The sequence below is a fragment of the Grammomys surdaster genome, unplaced genomic scaffold, assembly GCF_004785775.1.
Source record: "Grammomys surdaster isolate TR1022 unplaced genomic scaffold, NIH_TR_1.0 271, whole genome shotgun sequence".
Lineage (NCBI taxonomy): Eukaryota > Metazoa > Chordata > Mammalia > Rodentia > Muridae > Grammomys > Grammomys surdaster.
Genome location: NW_021604712.1, coordinates 11921983 through 11944189, shown reverse-complemented (window position 1 = coordinate 11944189; position 22207 = coordinate 11921983). Strand labels below are relative to the sequence as shown.

Here is a 22207-nt window from a genome sequence, read left to right as displayed (position 1 = left end):
GCAGCTGACTAGCCCCTATACCATAAAGCTTGCTACACAGCCAGAGGCCGCCATGAAGCACATCCTTCAGGGCTGAGGCAGGCTGGCCAAAGCAGACCCTAGGCAAGTAGGGACAGAAGTCATCTTACTGTGTGACTTTTATGGAACACGTTGGCCTAGCTACCTGACCCTTGAGTATGTTTTGCACGAAAATAACTATATTTATGAATTTGTCTTTGAGGAATCTTGAAGTCATCTTTATTGTTTTTAGCTCATCATGAGAGCAGTGAAGTATGCAAGTGTTCATTCTGTTAGCAAGGAAGCCAAAGCTCAAGATGTTTATGAAACTTCCCAAAGTCAACCCCCCAGACACCAGCAAAGCCAGAAGCCACAAGAACAATGTCTCTGCTACTTAATTGAACAGTTCTGTAGTTCTGCCCTAACCCAAATGCTCAGGAGCCTTTCCACCTCCTCTCCCTTACTGCTCTCCCCCCCCGCCCCCCTCCCCCACTTCTCTCTGATCTATGCTCTGCTCCGTGGTAGAACCGCCTCCTCACTGTCTGTCACTCAGACTCAAAACCAACAAGATTTCTTCCTCCTTTCCTGTAGTCTGTGCTCTGTAAACTTAGAAAACAACTGTCCACACCACAGCAGCTGTCTTCTACACACTTCAAGATACATCCCTCCACACTGCACACACTTAATAAAGTAGGATTCTGTCATGGGTGGAGATGCAGGCTTAACGGGTATACTATGAGGTTAGAAGCTATTCATCATGAAAACTAACTAGACTAAAAGGAACAGTACAGGAGTGAAGGTAGGAGTGGGAAGTATCGCCTCCCGTGCCACTTTACCAAAGTTCCTTTGGGACCTCTTTGCTCTCATAGTAGTCCCTCTTGATGAACACAAACACCCCTTTGCTCCAGCCTTACCCACCACAAGCCTTGTCGAGAACAGACACTGGAACACTTTCTAAGTATTGGCATCGTTTGGAAAACTCCACCTATGAAAAATCGCAAAAGTAGCCCAGCTGGCAGAAGAAAAAACAAGCTGTCACAGATACTGCAGGGGTGTGGCATCTGAATCCTGTGGCTTGCTGCATGGGGTCCAGGGGACTGCTATCAGCTGCCTGGAATCCTCCAAGAAGGATCACAAGCAGCTGTCCTCTCCACAAAATAAAAAGTGTCCATCTCCCTAATGGGAACGCTTCTAAACACCTACAGTTGGCCTTCTACCCAGACAGATTGGCAGCCGAAAAGCCAGGCCCCCACCAAGGCACTACGCAGTCTCTAAAGAGGAAAGCTTGTAAGTGCCTAAACTATTCTGGGCACAGAACTGCACTAGTTTTCTCTCTAAGGGAGACTGAAAGTGATGAAGGAAGCCTGTTTCTGCTACTGACTCCCAGCTTGGGACACTTTGGCCGGGAGTTTCTAGCTGAGAGAAAGGCGCGACCCAAGTACTCATGCACAGGTGGCTGGGGGGTCCTGCCTGAAGCGCAACCTTGTCCAGGACAGGAGCGTGTGTAGCCAGAGCGCCGCGCCAGACTCACCACATCCATGATTTGCAGGAGGCTCAAGGAGAAGTACACGGTGAGCGGCTGCGAGTCGTTGGCCACCGGCCTCTCCAGCGGGTTGTAGTTCTTGACCAGCTCCTTGTACAGCCTCCTCTGGAACTCGCCTTGCAGGGACACTTGGGAAGCAGAGCGCCCAGCGGGCCTCAGAGCACGGCCACCACCCCGCCCCGGAGCAGCTCAGCCCCGCCACCCGGCCGCAACCCGGGACCACCCTCCCACCCGCCCGCCTGCTCGCCCGCCCGTCCGCCCGCCGGAGCCTGCTCCCCATAGCCCGCCGTAGGGAGTACGGCCAGAGCCGCGCTGCGGTTACCGTGCAGCAGCGCCGCGGCCAGAGCCAGCCAGATGCCTCCCCGCCCGCCGCACATGTCGCCGGAGCCGCGGCTGAGTCCCGCCGTCCGCCCGGGGCCGAGCTGCCGCTCCAGCCGCCTCCGCGCCTTTAAAGCGCTGCGCGCGCCCGCCGCCACCGCGCGCCCCCACACGTGACAGCGCGCCCCCGCCTCGCGAGCGCTCGCTGGGCCGCGCAGCTCCGTGGCCGCCCGGGGAACTGCATCCCTGCGCTGCTAGTCGATGGCCTCTGACCCCGGGCTACTTGTTCCTGCTATCAATTGTGTGCCATACTCACACCAGTAACAGTTTCCAGACCCAGTCCTCCAGGACTCCCTCTGGTGCCAGAATCCGCGTCGCACACTTAGGAAGTTTCTCCAGCCCAACGAGGTAGACCACGCAGGAGTAAACCTGTGTCTTTCCTGCAAAACCCGATGTTTTCAGTGACCAGCTCCTTCTTGAGACTTTCTATGGAAGAGCTAAGCTAGGCAAATGTATGGTGTGATATACCACACTAGATCAGCAGAGAGCCTCATCTTCTTTTGAAACAGATTTCGAAAATTAAAACTTGATCCTGTAGGCCTTTTTGATTCAAAGAACAGTAAATGAACAAGGAGGGGTTGAGGGAGACCAGCCACAGAGACCCTGGTCCAGGGGCATCTTTCTTGCTGCCCTTCTGGGAAGATGGTACTGATAAGAGCAGTCAGAGGTGAGTTAGAATGTGACCCATTTGTCACCAGAAGTACAGAATGCACACCTTGAAGACTACTCTGAATTCCGTTAGAGGATTCTGGCCTGTCTTCCCACAGACTTCATCACATCTCATAGGGGTATACAGAGTTGGTATAAGGTTTGGCAGCTGCAGGTTAAGAACAAAGGGGGGAAAACTGGTTTTGGAGAAGGTTCATTTAAACAACAACAACAACAAAAACTGACCGGGGTCCTGTCAAAGAAGAACCAGAATTTCACATGGGAAGGTAACAGCATGCAGAAGCATCTGCAAGAACATCACAAAGAAGGCACTTGGTGAAGGAATGAGCTATAAGGCATTAATTGCCAGGAAGATAGGAGAGAAGGAAAATAAACACACAACATCAGCTAGAAGCAGAAAAACATCTGCTCTCATGATGGAATGGAAGGACTTGCTCTTCTACTATTAGTCTGAAAGTGCCTAAGAGCCCTGGCTAGCACTACAGAGGGATAACCCTAGAAAACCCACTTCTCCTGAGTGTGGCCAACTGGGTACACATTACAGAAACCATGGCTATATCCTTACTGAGTTGGTAAGTCACTTTTAAAAGCCTCAAACATACCACTAATACTATGCCCTGTAATATCAGCAACCCAGAAAATAATCATCTTTGGGTGGGACAACTGGTCAATCAATACCTGTTTATGCCCAGTCCTTGGGCAGACACCTGGAGGATCTGCAAACAGTCCATTATCTGGGCTGCTCCTCGGTTCTGAGATGTTAGTATGCCTATTACCAATAAGTAGGACTGAGAGCCCCAAGTGTTCTCAATGAGATCCAGTTACTTTCATTTGTGCAGTGTAAAATAATCTGAGAGCAAAGCCTACTCACAGACATATGTAGGTTTACTGCTTAATCCCATCTCAGCATAAAGAAAAGGTAAACAGACAAAGCAGGAAAACAATGTATCCAAGTTTATAAAGACAACGGGAAACAAACCCTACACACCACCCCACAAGCTGATGTTGCTGACACAGCCTAAGGAGAGGCAGAGCAAGGGCAGACTCAAGGATGGAAGTCTAGACTTTTAATGCAGTCCAAGGAAACTGGACCTTGTTCCTATGAGAGACAGGAAGCAGAGATGAAGAGATCTTTATAAATCCACAAACTAAAACAAAATCCCCTTTTATGTAAGAGACTAGAAAATCTCTATTGTGTCCCAGGAAAGAGAACCATGTTTTCTTCTTGAGCTATGGAAAGGGAGAGGATAATCCTATAACCACCCACAGTGCATCAGCAGGCTTAGAGCAGATCCAGATATCATGTGTCTGCGCTGTTTATATTCAAGGAGTCCTCCTCTAGTGTGTGTATGTTGTGGGGGTAAGGGTGAAGCTTTACTCTTCCCACACAGGACTCCAAAAGAAAATCACAGTAAATCCAAATTGCAAAGTGAAAAGCAAGGCTGAGGGGGCGGGGCTCAGCATTTAAGAGCACTGGCTGTTGTTCCAGAGGACTCACATTCAATTTCCAGAACTCACATGGCACTTCAAATCTGTCAGCTCGAGCTCCAGGGGAATCTGATGCCTTGGTCTTACCTCTTCAGGATCACATCCAGTGCATAGACAGGCATACAGACATAACACGTATACATGTTACATAACAAGATAATCTTTTAAAGGAAAAATAAAAAGCATCCAAGTGAATAGACAACACATAAAAGAATCCACAGTCAACCTTAAAGCCAACTTTACAAGAAACTGATCAGGAAAGATGCTTAGGGTGGTTTGAATGAAAATGGCCCCCATAGGCTCATAGGGAGTGGCATTATTAGGAGGTGTGGCCTTGTTGGAGTAGGTGTGGCCTCATTGGAAAAAGTGTGTCACTGGGGATGGGCTTTGAGGTTTCAGAAGGTCAAGCCAGGTCCAAGGTCTTTCTCTTCCTGCTGCCTTGCCAATCCAGATGTAGAACTCTCAGCTACCTCTCTAGCACCATGTCTGTCTACATGCCACCATGCTTCCTGCCTTGATGACTAAACCTCTGGATGGTAAGCCAGCCCCAATTAAATGGTTTCCTTTATTAGAGTTGTTGTAGTCATGTGCCTCTTCATAGCAACAGAAATTCTAAGATAGAAGTCCAACAATTTGAGATAATGATTGTTTGAAGCCTGTAAAATTAGAATGTGTAAAACTGTCAGCGCTCTTTCTGTCCAGCAGAAACAAGACACACGACTACCGGGTTCCTTCTCTAAGCGGTTTATTCAGGAATTCTTTACAGCTAGTCGTCAGAGGGGGAAGTGGCCCCGATCTCCACCCGGGCCAAGCTTAAATCTCTGTAAGAGCCAATGAGCATCTGCCATGTATCATCCTCCTATAGGTGCACGTCAGGTCACCTTAGATTGACGTAGGATCATTCCCGTGGATGTGCAGCCCCATAACCACAGAAGGAGCTGTTTACACCAGTAAGCTCTCGGGCTAAGGCGGAAACCAGCGGCATCTTAGGGCATGGCACATGCAGCTCTCCACATAAAACGATCAAATATATTGATCATAATAGACAATGTTGCTGTCCCCTTTGGCCTAACACTGCCAGGATGTATTTCTCATCTACCTTGGGTAGGAGAATTGGAGTGGCTCTCCTGGTTGAATACCATCTTTTCTGGGTCTTTTAGGGATGTAAGGTCCTTTCATTAAGCAGACAGACAATGTTAGACAAAAGAAATATCCAAAAACAAATTCTGGAAACTTCCCAATGTTGACAAGAAACATCAACCCACAAGAGCCCTCGATCAAAAATTTGAGTCCTACTACTTTTCCACTGGATTTTAAGGGAATTTTTTTCATCTATTTCTATTTGTAAGAAAGAGTGCTGTGTAATTTTTACCTCTTAGAATTTCACTATCTAATTCTGGTCAAGAATGATAATAAATAGTCATAGAGTAAACTGGGAAACATTGTCAACTCAATATTCTCAAATTGATTGTAGAAGATACTATTTCTTCTTTGAACATTGATAAGATTGACAAATGAAGTTATACACCTTGAGTTTTCTTTGTAAAACTTTGGAAATTATTTCTATTGGTATACGATATATTTGTATGACACATTCCATGCTGTATGTAGATTTGATCAGAGAACAGCTTAGTGAAAACGAAGTCAGTTCTCTCCTTCTGCCTTTATCAGGCCACCAGTCTTGTGTACCCTGATGGTCTCTCACAGGGCCTACACATTTGTGGGTTGCTTTGTTGTTGTTACTGTCGTTTCTCAAGTTAAGAACAAAGTTTAACAGCTATAGAACAGTTCAGAGATTCTATTTCGTCCTGGAAAGATTTTACGACCTGTGGCATTTAGTGAATTGCACCTGTTTTATTTAAGTCATAATATATTTGCGGCGTAGCACTACAGTGTCACTTTGATGCAGTCCTCTGTCTACCAGCCATGAAGTAATAATTCCTTTTCATTCCTGCATCTAGTAATTAGTTTCCTCATTTCTGTTCTTAATTACACTCCGTGGGGTTTATCAGACTTATTGATCTTCCCAGATAACATTTTCTTTGTTAATTTTCTCACCTTTTTCTTTTATTGGTTTTCATCTCATGTTTATACATACTATAGACTTAATTTGCTTTTCTTACACAGTTCTTAATGAATACACTGAGATCATTGAGCTTGGATTTCCTTTTAAATGTAATGAAAAGTAAAATTTCCATCCGAGAACTACCTCTACGCCTCCAACTAATTTTGATGTTTCTTTCATATTCATTCCCTGCAAATCAGAAGCATTTTCTAATCTCCTTGTGCTACTTTGTTTTCAAATAAGTGATTCTTTTCCGTATTATGATTCTTGTATACTTCTGACTTAAATCTTTGAGGCCACCGCCATCACACATCCTTTTTTTATGTCAATCCTTTTAACTATATTGACTCAGTTTTGGATCTGATATATGGTAAATGTTCTGTCTTGGAAAACATCCCATATGTACTTGAAAAAGAAAAGAATATGTATTCTGAAGTTGTTGGACTCAAGTGTCCTATAAATGTCAGTTAGACAGGCCCACGGGGTTCACTATGTATTCGGTTCTTTGCTTAGGCTTTAAAATCCAAGGAACTATCTTTAATGTTGGTTCTTAGTTCTACCAGTTTTGCTTCAAAGGTTTTTAATTTAGTGTGTGTGTGTGTGTGTGTGTGTGTGTGTGTGTGTGTGTATTGCACTAGTGAACTAGCCTATTTTATTTTGGAAAATAGTCCTCTTTAATTCTGATGTTACTCCCAGGCTTGTATTCTCTTTAATATTGGTAAAGCAGCATCACCTGTCTCAAGCCTTCTGATTGCACAGCACATCTTATTTAAATTTACTTCTATCTGAAACTCATGACTTCCTATTTAAAGTATGCCTGGGAGATCATATACAGCCAGTTTCTTCTGCTCTAACTGTTTCAATATTATTTACTGCTCAGCCCACTTACATTTACTGCACTATTGGTCTCCCTAAGTTGATCATTCTGATATCTATTCTCTACTTGTCCAATATGTTTTTGTTCATCTATTCCTACTGTGCTGTCTTCTGTCATTGTTGGTAATCGAAATTTCATAAACTTGGGCCAGTGAGATGGCTCAGTTTGCAGGAGCACCTGTCATCATGCTCGAAGACCCAAGGACTCACCCACATGTGGAAGGAGAGAATGTATTTCCACTCCTTTTGCTTTGACCTCATACAGGTGCTCACACACACACACATACACACACACACACACACTACAAATTAATGTAAAAATTTAAAATTATAGATGTTTTCCTCAATGTTTCATTTTTACAGCGTTTGCTAGGTGGTTGCTCCATGGTTTGTGTCACACGTCCTATGTTTGGTCATCTAGTGTGGTTACTACTGAACTACTTCCTGGACACTTAATAATGTCCAGTTATCATCATGTGTGCTATAACTACAGTGTGGTAAACTGTACAGTAGAATGTTGCCACGTTTTATTTAAGCAGTAAGTGTAAATGTTAAAAATAAAACTAATAAAAAAGAATAAAGATGTATGCTTATTCATATTAACTGAATGTGGGGTTCTTCATGTTTTCAGAGAGGCATATTTCCATCTTATGCCCCTGGCCTCACAGAGTTCTCTTTGGAATTTAACATTAATGGTATCTTCTGCTAAGTGGATACTCTTAGTGTAGATCAATTTATCAGCACTTCCTAATACGTGTACACTTTTCTCTCCAGTTTCAAATCTCTTTGCCTTCCCCAGGGTCATGGAGAGATCACTCCGTGTCTTCTGAGAGCTTCACGGTTTTACTTTTCACACTGAGGTTTCTCACTCATCTATAATTAATTTTAAGCATTTTATAGATTATTATTATGAATAGAGATTCATTGTGTTCTGTTGGTATTTCATCCACCCAGTTCACGTACTAAGAGGGAATATTCGTCCCCTCATTGCCATGTCACGTCTGTGTGACAACAGTCACACAGACAACAGTCTATAACACTCATTAAAACAGAATTTCATATCTGGTGTGGTGGTGGGAGTTTTTCATCCTAGTTACTTCTTCAGGGATTCTGTAGACATTCTTTTAGATTAATGTTAGTATCATATGACTCATTTCTCAATACTTTTCCTGGAATTCTATTGAATTTTTGGACTAACTGATATATGATTGATGTCCTTGAAACCGTGAACTCTCTAATCCATAAACATGATGCTTCCTTCCATTGAAATAGCTCTTCCCCGTCTCTCTCAAGAATTTGCTATAGTTTTCAGTGTAAGCATTTTAGAAAACTTCCATAAGAATTATTCATCGATAGTTACTGTCTTTCAATGTCATTACAGTAACATGTTTAATTTTCATTTATCAATGCTGCATTTCAGAAGTGTATTTGCTTTTGTACATTTGTCATATATCCTCTGAAGCTCTAGATTCCCCAGTTAATTTTGATAGATTCTTTTAGTAGATTGTTCTTGTGCTCTACGTATATTACTCGTGCTCTTCACTCTATTTCTTGGCTTCTTTTAAAGACTCTGAAGTGACCTAGGATCATCATATTCAGTTGAGTAGAAACAGTAGCACAGTGCTTTTTCTTCCTCATCTCAGGCAGGACTCCAGTAATTCACCATCTCCGTTTCTTTGGTCTTCTTTAATAGAAAAATATTTAAAACATATAAAACATACAAACTTAATCTTTTCATAGTAGTGAATTCTTAAAACATGAAATCACCACACCAGTCTACTCCCTGTGGGACTCTGGGTGGTATCCCTCCTGTTCCTAGCTACTGTTAGTGGCCAGCAGTCCTTGGTGTCCTTTGACTTGTGGCTATATCATCCCATCTCTGCTTCTAATGCAAGCCATGTTGTATTAGAACCCACCAAAGTGTCTTTCTCTTAACTTGATTACATTTTTTAAAGACTCTGCTTCCAAATAAGATGATATTCTGCAGTTACAGAACTTAGGCCTTCATCTGGGAGAATCATGGTTCAAACCAGCAATGAAATAGGAAAATATTTGCTATAGTTTCTGTTGCTCTGCTTCAGATTCTTTCTTTCTTTCTCTCTTTCTTTCTTTCTTTCTTTCTTTCTTTCTTTCTTTCTTTCTTTCTTTCTTTCTCTCTCTCCCTTCTTCCCTCCCTCCCTCTTTCTTTCTTTCTTTCTTTCTTTCTTTCTTCCTTCCTTCCTTCCTTTCTTTTTCTTTCAAATGAATATTTTTTTTTTACTGCAAGCCTTTCATGAACTTGGACTTGTTAGATGGTCAGTCAGTCAAGAGTCTGTTGTGCATTTGTAAAGATCTGAGTTTGGGTCTCCAGCATCCATGTAAAATTCAGGCACAGTGGCATGCATTTGCCACCCCAGTGCTGATGTGGGAGACGTACAGACAGGGGATGCCTGGACCTCACTGGCCAGCCAGCCTAGACATATTAATAAGTTCCAGGTTCAGTGTAATCCTGTATCAAAAAATAAGGTAGACAGTAGTGAGGAAAATATCTGACATCAACTTCCTCTCTCTCTCTCTCTCTCTCTCTCTCTCTCTCTCTCTCTCTCTCTCACACACACACACACACACACACACATACACACACACACACACACACACATGCACACATGCACTCACATGCACATATCTATGGACACATGTACAAACACCACACAATTGTTTTCAACTTAAAAAAGAAACTTTCTTCTCTTTCAGGTAGAAATTTTTACACTTCTTAAAAATTATTGAAAATAGAGTGCTGCTGGTAAGCATCTATTATGATAATATTGGTCATGTCTTTGTTTTTTTTAAAAAAAAGATCTGTTTTTATATTTATGAGCACTTGGCCTGCACATTAACTGCATACATACCTGGTATCCTTGGAGGCCAGAGGAAGCATCACATTTCCCAGAAGTAGAGTTACAGATGCTTGTGAGTCATCACGTAAGTGGATGAGACTCAACCATGATTCCTCTGAAAGAACAGAGTGCTCTTAAGTCCCTCGCCATCTCTCTAGCCCAAAGTTTCTTTTCTCACCTATCAATATGAAGTTTTCTGATGATTTGTGAAGACTGAAGGAGAGCAGTGCCTATCCCACACCAGCTTCCAGGAAGCCTTACCTGTCCAGACTCAGCTCCCGACTCCTCCTTCTCCTCTTCACAGTGAATTCTGCTTTCAACATGATGAGTGATAACAGCAAGGAGACAAGTTAGCACATGAAAGCAGCTGCATTTTATTGTCACTCAGATTATATGCAGCCAGCAAGATTCCACAAATTCCCTTTGCCACTATTCTTAACTACACAGACCTGCAGCCCTTAAACTGCTGATCAGCTTGCTGTAGGCACTGTGGACCAATCAGGCCAGTCATCACTCATCTCTGATTAAAGTATTTTCAGAAGATTCATTTCATTTTTAATTTATGCGTGTGTGTGTGTGTGTGTGTGTGTGTGTGTGTGTGTGTGTGTGCCATTATGTGCACATGACTGCAGGTGCCCACAGAGGTCAGAAGATATTGGATTTCCTGGAGCTGGAGTTACAGGATTAGTATTAGTGAGTATCTTTCTAAGGCAAATTCCCCCTTGTTATATGTCTATGGATGTCTATTTTCCATTCATTATGCAAATTTTATTGTGAAGAACATACAAATACAATTATTCACATCAAATGTCCTACTTAAAGAGGTATGATAAAGTAAATGTCCTTTTAAAATTAAATGATATAGGGTGTGGAAGAAGCCCCAGGTGGCTCAACCTGGCCTCACAAAAATGACTTCTACTCTGGGTTTTTATGGGGGTTCTCCTACCCATTTTCATTAGTACTTTATTTCTTAGTTGAAGGACCCCAAACACTGTACTGCAGCTTAGGGTGTTTTTTTTATATTCTTCTCCTATCTCATCATACCTTTTTAACCTTAATGTTTCCTGTTGGAGATGTCTATGGAGTGAAGATTTTGTAGACTGCGTTACTCGAGTACAGTTTGCCATTTCCATTTGGCCCCTAGGTTTGCTTCAAATCAGGAGCTGAATCTGTCAACTTAATCTGATTCAAATTTCTCTCAGAAAGAAAGGTTGCTTCATAGCTGCTGTTGAATTCATTGTCAGGAGGCACAGATCTACTTATCTGTCTTTTTGTGACTAGCAGCCATAGGTTCTGGTTGGCAGTGCTTAGATTTTTAATTTGTACACACTAAAGTAGTGATGATGCTTTGATTTCATAATTCCTTCTTTTAAATATATGCCTACATCTGCCATTTAGATTCTGATCAGTAGTTTACATAGAAAAAAGCAAGGCTGATGTTCCTTTAATTCACAAGACTTCAGAACAATGAACTTACTCATTAATATTTATAGGAATACATTTTTCCAACTTACTTTAAATAAATGTTCAACCTCTCCTTTAGTCCACCACCCACCAGGGTAGTGGAAGAGAAAAGTTATTAGGATGAAGGGGAAGTAGACCTGTTTAGAAATAGTTCTTTGAGGGGTGGGTCCAATCTTCGCTGTCAGGATATCAGAAGTTTAGATCAGTAGCAAAAGTCAAATACAAATAAGTAGCTGCCATTCAGTCCTCTCAACAGAAACCACACATAGCCAGAAGCTGAAGTCCAATCCAGTTGGCAGTCACCACACAAGAGCCAGCAAAGGCAGTTCAATCCAGAAGAAACCACAAGGCTCGCCAACCAACCTGAGGCTGCGGAAGCAGCAAACAGTTGCAGGAACCTGAGAAGTTTTTTGGTGAGTTTCTCTCTATGGCATCACCACAAGCAGAGTTCAGCAATGTAATGTAAGGTGGACCAGTACATGTGTGTTGTTAGTGAAGAATAGTGAGGCTGAGTAAACCAAACCAGTTCTTGAGCTCCCACTGTCTGTGGGGTCATATTTATATTTCTTCTGAATACTATGCATCCTTTCACATGTTTGTTATAGCAAAATAGCCTTTTACCTGTGTCTGCTTCAGGAAAACATTCTTTCATGTGTCTGATTTAGCAAAACACCCCTTCACTTGTGTGTTCTAGCAAAACATCATTTGACATAACTGACTTTCCAAAGAAACTTATTTTCCACTTCAAATATCCTGTAAGTCTAGCTAATGTGTGTGTGTGTGTGTGTGTGTGTGTGTGTGTGTGTGTGTGTCCATGTGTTCACTTCATGTGTGTCTGTCCATGGACAGGCATATCTCCAATTTCAGGTAATAGTTGAACAAGAATTCCAGATATCAACTGATGAACTGCATCTCCCTGGTTGAGTTGAGGCAGCAAATCTGATATCTTGCTTCAAGTTTCAAGATGTTGAGTCTTCTAAAGCCAGTTTTGGCTAAAGGGCCTCCTGTGTTCATGAATCTTTCTGTATGACAGGCTAGGACCCTCCAGTGTGAGCTTCCATCCCACCTTCCTTTACACACAGGCATACACGCTAGTCTGGGCACTCCCCCAGACCTCTGTGGCTCTCTCTCTACTCTCTCACACATAGTAATTTTCTCCACTCTATGCACATTTAATCCTGTCTTGGCAGATCTGCAGTAGCACAAACATCAATATGAACTCATGTATTTTTTCCTATGTGGTCCGTTTGATTACACTCATTATTTTTACTGTTCTTCACATTGCCTGGTGTCTGGTGAGTGAGTAACCATTCCGGTGAGCTCCAAGGTCCTTTTAAAATGGTCGTTTGGTCCATGCCTTTGCTCTCTGCTAGATGATGATATTCTGAGCTCATCCATTCATCTTGTACATTTCTGGCCCTAGACCAGGAATCAGCCATTTCAGCCATTTCTCTTAAACTCTCGTTTCCCTTAGCTGGCTGTAAATGCTATTTTTAGACCTCTTTCATGAATAGTTTGAAGATTACCTATCTCCCTGTCTATCATCTGAACTATGTACATATCCATCTTACTGTGGTGAAATATCTCATGAGATCAAATCCAGGGCCAAAGACTTTCTACTTAAACTTTTCAAACTTAAATTTGCAGCTCCTACATTTCCTGGTTCTCAAAGGGTATGGGATAATCAAATTGAAGTAATACATGCTGCTCATTGAGTTTATGTCCCATTCCAAGCAGAGCTCAGTCAAAATAGCAATAGCAATGGCATTGCCAGAACGACAACTGATGCATGCGTTAAATGTACTTTTAACTGTTTGTCTTAACTTCTAAGAATACGATTACAACATTTCTCCCTTCCCCTTTCTTCCTCTAAAACCTTCTTGCTATCTTTTACATTTATGGTCTCTGTTTTCATTATGCATATATGTGTAGACATATATATTGATAAATAGAAACATGCAACCTGCTTAGTCTGCATAATGTTATTGACATGGATATTTTCAGGGCTGACAGTTTGCTATTGGATAAACAATAGGTGTGCTCTTTCCAGAGGAAGACTGTTTCTCTTGCTTTTGGCATTTCTTAGTTGGCTGTAGTTCTTTGGGTAGGGTTAAGGCCTCCTGGGCTTTCCCCAGTCACTTTAGCAAGTCTACTGTTGTCCTTGTTGAGCTTTCATGTAGGCAGTCATGTTAGAGAAACTTTATGGGTGTGGCTTCAGACATTCCTAGGAGACACAGTCTCACAGCAAACTCCCTGATCCTCTGGCTCTTACAATGTTTTCTATCCCCTCCCCTGCAATGATCCCTGAGCCATAGGTGTGGCATTTGTTTTGTAGGTGAATCAATTGGGACTGGGTTCTATAACCCTGCATTTTAATTGAATGTAATTTGCTGTAAAGATTTATGTTTGTTGCAAAAAGGATAGTTTTCTATAAAAGTCTCTGTCTGTTGCAAAGAGAGTTCTCCTTAATAAGGGGTGAATGCTACATATATCTTAAGGTATGAAGACAAATATTTAGAATGTAGAGAGGTATTATGCTAGTTTCGTAAAGTAGTGACTGTAGGTTCCTCTCCAAGATCTATTCCTTCACTAGAACTGGGTTACCAATACCGGGCATGATTTCTGTCTTGTTGAGTGGGTCTTAACTCCAATTCGAGAGTTGTTGGTTACCACCAAGGTATGTGTGCCACTAGTGCACCCTCAGGGTTATTAAGCCACACTGACCATTGTTGTGGAGTATAAGCATCACAGCTGGGTAGGACTGCTGGTTTCTTCTCTCCTCTGGACGTGTGCATGATGCCTTCTGGTACCACAAATGCTAGTTCTCAGAAAGGAGGCTTTCAGATCAGTTCCAGGCCAGGGTTCTGTGTCTGAAGTATATGATGTCTTCAGCAATAAAGACTTACTTTCTACCTCAAACTGGGAGCAACCAAGGGTAATAGCAATAGCTTATAATGTTTTGGGAATCTCTTGGACGACCCTGACTAACAACTCAAAAGAGATTTAGATAGTCTGGTTTTTGGAAGGAGCACTGTCAGCCCAGATGAGAAATTTTCATTCAAAATATGTGTATGTATATCGATCTATCTATCTATATCTATATCTATATCTATATCTATATCTATATCTATATCTATATCTATATCTATATCTATATCTATATCTATATCTATATAAAATACATGGACTTTCATGTATTATATGTATTTTAGGTAGGTACATAGTTGGTAGAATTATTCCTTACAACTTTTTCAGATATCCTTGCTGTAATTTTGCCATCCTCACTCCTTATTCTGTACTTATCACCCCTCCCTAGTTAAAGACTCTTTCTTTTCCATTTTCCTCTTTAGATCACTTGTGGTGGGTTGGGGATTTAGCTCAGTGGTAGAGCCCTTGCCTAGGAAGCGCAAGGCCCTGAGTTCAGTCCTCAGCTCTCAAAAAAAAAAGTAAGAAAAAAAAGAAAAAGATCACTTGTGCTCTGCTGTTCCCCTTTCTATTGGTCCCTTATCCCACTTCAGCAGTGGTCACTTGTATTTTTCTACTTTCTGCAGCTACTCCAGGTTATGTACTTATCTGGAGATTTAGAGGATGTAGCTTCTGATAAGACGGAGATGTAATGTCTGTCTTTCTGGGTCTGGGTTGCCTCATTCAATATAATTTTTTTCTTTTTCCATCCACTTACCTGAAAGGTTAATGGTTTCATTTTTCTTTACAGCTTTATGCTATTCCTTAGTGTATAAGTCACATTCCATTCTCTCTCTCTCTCTCTCTCTCTCTCTCTCTCTCTCTCTCTCTCTCTCAAAACCTTTCATTAATGGACAATGTGGAGAGAGAGAAAAACTTTGGAGCACTTGGCCCTAAATGGAAAGTCATTATCACACCCCTCCCCTTAAAGAGCTGAGACTGAGATGGAAAAGAAGATGTAACGATTACCAGAACCAGAGGTGAAGGGATACTGGAGTATTCTTCCAGTGTCTTCCAGGAACAACAAGAATGATGCACGTATGAAGCATGGAGACGTTGATAGGGAACTCAAAACCAGCAAACACTCAAACAAGACAAATTCCAAGTAAGGAGACGGGAAGTGGGAACAAATTATCACCTCTAACCAAGGATCTATTTGCAAATGATATCTGGTGGAAAAGTAAATAATCAATTTTCTCCAATGGAGTGTCACTGGGCTAATCAATCACACTCCAAGGCAGGTCCCATGTCTAGGAGTAGTTAACTACCACAAAACGGACTCCATGTTTGTTTGGTTAGTTTCATTTGTTTTTCCTTTTTGTTTTATTGTTGTTAGTGTGTGTGTGTGTGTGTCTGTGTGTCTGTGTGTCTCTGTGTGTGTGTGTGTGTGTGTGTATGTATGTATGTATGTATGTGTGTGTGTTATTTTGGTTTTGTTATTTTTTGCTTACTAGTTTTTGTTTGTTTTATTTTCATTTTTGCTTCTTTGGTTTTTAAGGTTGGGGGTTGTTTTGTTTGTTTATTTTTTATTATTCTTATTATTTGTATATCTTCCTTTACAGTCCAGCCACTACCTCCCTCCTAGTCTACTCCCCAACCATTCCCCATCCCATACCTTCTCCCCTGTCTCCATGATGATGTCCTCACCCCCCTCACCCCTAGCCTACCAGACCTCGCCACTCCCCAGGGCCTCAAGTCTCTCGAGGGTCAGGGGCATCTTCCCTCACTGAGGCCAGACCAGGCAGTCCTCTGCTGCATATGTGTTGAGGGTTTCATGTCAGCTCATGTCTGCTGCCTGGTTGGTGGCTCAGTGTCCAAGAGATCTCTGAGGTCCAGGTTAGTTGAGACTGCTGGTCTTCTTATGGGGTTGCCCTCCTCCCCAGCTTCTTCCAGCCTTTCCCTAATTCAACCATAGGGGTTCCTAGCATCTGTCTATTGGTTGGGTATAAGTATCTGCACCTAACTCTTTCAACTGCTTGTTGGACCTCTCAGAGGGCAGCCATGCCAGGCTCCCTCCCATCTGTAAGCACACCAGAGCATCAGTAACAGTGTCAGGTCCTAGAGACCTTCCCTAAGCTGGATCCCTATCTAGACATGTCACTGGACCTCCTCTCCCTCAGGCTCTTCTCCATTTTTGTCCCTGCAGTTCACCTAGACGGGAACAATTCTGGGTCAGAATTTCTGACCATTGGATGACAACACCATCCCTCCACTTGATGCCCTGTCCTTCCATTGGAGATCAACTCCACAAGCTCCCCCTCCTCACTGTAGGGCATTTCATCTAAGGTCCCTCACTTTGAGTCCTGAGAGTCTCTCACCTTCCAGGTCTCTGGTACATTCTATAGCGTCCCTCCAACCTTCTCAGTTGCCTCTTTTCATTCTTTCTGCTGGCCCTCAGGGCTTCAGTCCTGTTTCCCATCCCCCCCCCCAATATCTGATCATGTTTCCCTTTTCATAGAGGATATGGAGATGTGGACAAGTTGGGGAGTGAAAGGAATATGATCAAGATAAAATGTATAAAAATAATAAATGAAATAAATAAAAAATGAGAAAAGGAGACATGGAATGAGCTGAGATGGATCAGAAGGTAACACGTGCTGCCTTGCTCCATGTGGCAACCTGAGTTCCATCCCTGGGACCCACAGGGTAAAAGTCCAGCAAGTTGTGTGATCCTCACATTCAGCAATGGCCTGCATACACACACACACACACACACACACACGCACGCACGCACGCACGCACCCTTGCCTGCTTGCAGGGCCAGACAGGGAGGGAGAGGCAGGGAGTGTGGGAAGGAGAGGGAGGAAGGGAGGGAGGGAAGGAGGGAGGGAGGGAGGGAGGGAAGGAGGGAGGAAGACAGAGCATTTAACTAGTCAATAGAACAGAGGTCTAGTATGGTTATGAATTAGCAATGAAAATAATACTTTTATTGTTAGGGGTTGCCACAACATGAGAATAGTATTAAAGTGTTGCAACATTGAGAAGTTTGAGAATCACTCCAATAGAAAGTCTTTATTGCCAAACCCTAACATCAGCACAATCTTAGAGATAGAAGAACATATATTTGAGTTCAATTTAAATTTTGTTTGGGGAAGAAAGACTCGTTGCACATTTTGCTGCAGCCTTTTTCAACTTCATGGCAGAATTGATGGTCTGGTGAACCTTTAAGACACTCTTTTCCCCAATAAAACTAGCTCTTGGCTTTGCTTCTGTTGTAAAATAAAACAAACAAAGAAACCCTTTAACTGTTCATTGTCAAAGCATCTCGCCATTGTATTCTGTGCTCTCAGTCTGCTGTCTGCCTCCTAGGCTTCTGCAGGGAGACAGGTACATTTAATAATCTCCTTTGGTATTTGCACCCATGTTTCTCTGGTAATATTGTCTAACGCTCATTCTCCATCCATCCATATGATTGTGTTCCTGAAAAATGTTCCCTAAGTTTTCTGCATACTGCTGACTGATTGTTCCCTCTCTACTCCAAAGTCACTTCACCCAGACAAAAAGTCTTGGGCTCATTTACTTAAAAACCTAGTATATTGAAATATATTTTTCTTCTGGCACAAAGTACAGCTCTTGAAAGGTCTGGCTGTAATATAATCCCCTTCCTTCTTTTCTATTTTATATTCTTTTTTTTTTCAAAATCTGGATCCTCAAAGAACAATTTTTTCTTTTAGTTTAAAGTCGACCATTTCAGCCATATATCCTAAAAGAGCTCTGGGTTGAATTTGCAAGGGGTGCAGAAATCTTCTTTCAAGGCTTTAAGGCTTGGTAATGTGTATGTCTGTGATATTTTTTTATTCCTTTGTTTTAGGTTTTGATCTATATGCTTTTGGTTTTGTCTTTCTTGTTTTTAGCTAGTTAGAGGAAGCTGTTTTGACACTATCAACTTTCTCTCAACTCCTTGATACAACTTCTTTAAAAATATCTTTCTCTTCTGCATTTTTTCATAGATTATTATTTGTATTCCTCCTTTCATTATTTATAAAATGATGTTCTTTTTAGATGTCTCATCCCTGAGTTCTGGCACCTAATTTATGTTATCTCATCTTTTCTATTTCCTTAATAGAAAGATTTAAAGTTCTAGGATATAGGTTTCATCAGTTGATATATTTTAATTCTCTCTTTAAAATTCAAATCTGTAGTTTTGTTTACCTTTCTCTTATCCTCTTTACTGTATTTTCCCTACAAGAAAATCTCTTTTTGTATGGCCTTAATACTATCCATCATTGACTCTATATGAAATTGGTTCTTTCAAACATTTGTTGTGGAAGTGTGGCTTTGACTTCTGGACAGCAAGGGTTGGGGTTCATAGACTCTAACTGACATCTCCAAACTATGCTTCTCAGAACCCTTTCACTGTAGCTTTTGATTGGCGTGGGGAGCTTCTTGGAAGGAGTGAGTGAAGCTTACAGGTCTTGGTGTGAAGGAGCCATGCTCTATGTATCCCAATACCTCTTCAGCATTTTCAATGTCTGCCTATGCATATATTTAACTCTGCATGACACCAATATTATAAAGGTCAAAATTCAACAGAGATCTCCATGTAAGTACAGACTACTGAATTCCATACTGTTCTCACTCATTCTCGCTGAGTACAGTTTAATCTCCCGACTGCCTATCACAACCATCCAATGCAGAGGCAGCACCCTGGCAAAAGCTTCCAACAAGATCCAGGAAAGACTACACACACACTTTCACACACACACACCCTCACTCACACCCACACACCCACACTCACTCACACACATAGGCACACACACAGGCACACACATACAGGAGTGCACACATACACACATAAACACACACAGGCACGGGCACACACACAGGGACACACACACACACACACACTCACTCACACCCACACACCCACACTCACTCACACACATAGGCACACACACAGGGACACGCATACAGGAGTGCACACATACACACATAAACACACACAGGCACAGGCACACACACAGACACACACACAGACACACACACACACACCAGATGCTCTTCTTTTGATTGGAATGCCAACAGCTGTTGTTTTTTTGAGACAAGATAGATATTTTGACATTTGGATTTCTGAACAATTCAAACTCTCTTCCTGCCCTGTCTTAGTCCATACTTTATTGTTTTTATAACGAACTTAGAGACATAGACTGGGGGATTCATGAAGAAAAGAGGGTTACTGTGGCTCACACTTCTGGAGGTCCAAGGTCACTTTTCTATAACTAAGCATAGAGGGCTTGCTGGCAGAGTTCTGAGGTGGAGCCAGGGAATGTGTGCATACTTCCTTATGCACACATAGGCCGTCTACTGTACTCCTCTCACTAAGCCTCTGTCATTCAGTTATGGGCTTTGTCCTGCTGACCACATCAAACTCCATCCACGTCACAGAGAACGTCACCCTTAGCACCACCACCAGATTAATTTCTCTCTCTGTTTCTTCTCCTTGCCCTCTCCTTCCCCATTCCCGTCCCTCCCCCCTCTTTCTCTTTGTACCTGTCTCTGTCTTTGTCTGTCTGTCTGTCTCTGTCTGTTTCTCTCTGTCTCTGTCTCTGTGTACCTGTCTCTGTATCTGTCTGTCTCTGTCTCTCTTTGTCTCTCTCTCTCTGTCTCTCTCTCTCTGTCTCTCTCTCTCTCTGTCTCTCTCTCTCTCTCTCTCTCTCTCTCTCTGTGTGTGTGTGTGTGTGTGTGTGTGTGTGTGTTAGTCACATATGTTGGGTCAGGCACTGCCCATGTATATGGCTAGAGTAGGCTGTGAGATGTCATGCTGTATCATTTCCTTTCTTACTCCATTTAGACAGGGTGAGCAGCTAGCAAGCCCGAGTGATGCTCCTGTCTCTGTCCCAAAGCACTAGAGTCACATCCACGCTCAAGTTTTTACAATGGTGCTGGAGATCCCAACTCAGGTCTTCATGCTTAAGCAGCAATCACTGTTACCCACTGAGCCTTTTCTCCAGATTCCTACCCTCTCGATACTACACACATGGCATTGAACTGGAGGAGGCAAATCTGTCTCAAATCATACCACTGCCATAGAGCAGCATCCATTCTATCTGCCTGTCTCTGTTGTCCTTGTTCCCCTCAGTCTGAATGATGTTCACAACAGTTTCCCTTTAGTGTGGGCTTTGTCCTGGAAGGGAAATTGACCATTGTTACAAGACTTGGGAGGACCTCTTCAGTTCTGCTCCAGCACAACCTACTGAGATCCTTCTACTCTCACCTTATTTTGAAGTTTTTCAAATTGTGGTTTACTACAATATTCTTTTAGTATTAACTTTAGTTAGCATACAGAAGAATGGGTTTCACTGTGACAGTCATATACATGTATGTCACTGCACGTTGGCCACACTTACCACTCCACATTTCACTTTCACAGCCTGCTGAAATCTCCATAACATAACCATTATCAACCTTGCAATGCAACTTCTGAGGCCAAGTACAAAATGAAAATACAGGATTCTTGTTCAGAAAAGGTACAGAATAGAGGTGTGCCTCAGTGTTATGACTTATATGAGGTTCTCAGTTGGACTCCTTATACTTGAGAGGAACAAAAAATGAACTAATTCAGGTACAAATTTGTGGGTAGGTGAGTCGAACTGGAACACCTATCCCTAGAGGGATAAGTGACACTCATGAAGCTCAAGAGGTGGACAAATCTTTCAAGTTCTGGAACACAGAAACTTAACAAGAGTCATAGGGGAAACAACTGCTGAGAGAAGAGACTTTCTGGCCTATTGATCTGTCTGAAGGAGACTCTATGACCTGACATCTCGTACCTCTGCCGCTTGCAATTGGGCAGAGAGCTCCAGGGATACACATTTTCTGAGTCAGGTTAGCATGGGTTTTCGCATGATTCAGCTGTGTTAGAGTCTTTCACTTATCCCTAAGTAACCCTTCATTCAACCTTCTGTATGTAACCTGAAGCTGAACTTTGATGTAGAATTATTTCTTTAATCTACCATTTATTCTCTATATTGGGTGAGTACATACATATATGTTCACATTTCCCCAGGAAATTTCTCCTACAACTGTAGGTGACTATTACTCAATGGAAGATCCTTCTTTTGGATAATTAATGTTCTGCAGTTGCTGTCTAGATTTCTTTTTCATGTTCTCTCTGTCTCTCTGTCTCTCTGTCTCTCTGTCTCTCTCTCTCTCTCTCTCTCTCTCTCTCTGTGTGTGTGTGTGTGTGTGTGTGAGTGTGCATGTTTGCGCGTTTGCACACGAGTGTGTCTTTATGTTTACTGGAGTTCTTGAGATACTGCGCATTCACGGCTCCTGCATGCAGCTTGGAGGCAATAGAGAAGCTCAGCTGTGTCCTCTGCTGCTGACAGTTCCAAGTTCAGGTTGCCCACAGCATCAAAGCCCATGATATGAAGGCCTTTGCAAAATTACACAGCCACCAAAGCCACAAAGCCACAACACGGTTCCAACCCCTTAAGAAGCACAACACTGAGGCCAAATGGACCACTGCCCCTGTACAGTGAGGGACCTGAGGAGGGGTGGGAGCCCAGTGTGAGAGCAGCCCCCAGAGGACTGTTTCTTGTACCCAGAGGACTTTGAAAGGATATCCACGTTGAACCAATCAGTGAGAGGAGGATCAGATTTAGGAACTGGGAGGGCCCTAGGATCCTATAAAACATCCAGCCTCAAGTTTACTCAGTGGACTTCCAGCTCTGGCATTTTCCTCCAATACAAATGAGATCTATCCTCTTGCCTTAACAAAACTTGTTATTCTTATTTTCTCTGAATCTTCAGCTCTCGCCTCATCCACATCTGTCACTTTGGCTTTTTCTGCCTCTAAGGCTTCCACTGTCTTTATGGATATAGCATATGCTTTCTCCATATCAGTCTTCAGCCTTTCTTGGACATATAATTTTTATTTAATTCATA

The 22207-nt window shown here is 42.4% G+C and overlaps 1 protein-coding gene across 2 annotated transcripts in view; it reads right to left on the bottom strand.

Moving 5' to 3' along the window:
- Positions 1-1917, bottom strand: part of Chrna7 (cholinergic receptor nicotinic alpha 7 subunit) — a 112783-nt gene extending 110866 nt beyond the window's left edge. For both annotated transcript variants that reach the window (XM_028776724.1, XM_028776725.1), the window contains exons 1-2: positions 1863-1917; positions 1529-1668 (exon numbers count right to left, since the gene is read on the bottom strand). In XM_028776724.1, coding sequence (XP_028632557.1) covers positions 1529-1668; positions 1863-1917 — 195 coding nt within the window. The remainder of the gene's footprint in view (positions 1-1528; positions 1669-1862) is intronic.
- Positions 1918-22207: the final 20290 nt, after the last annotated feature.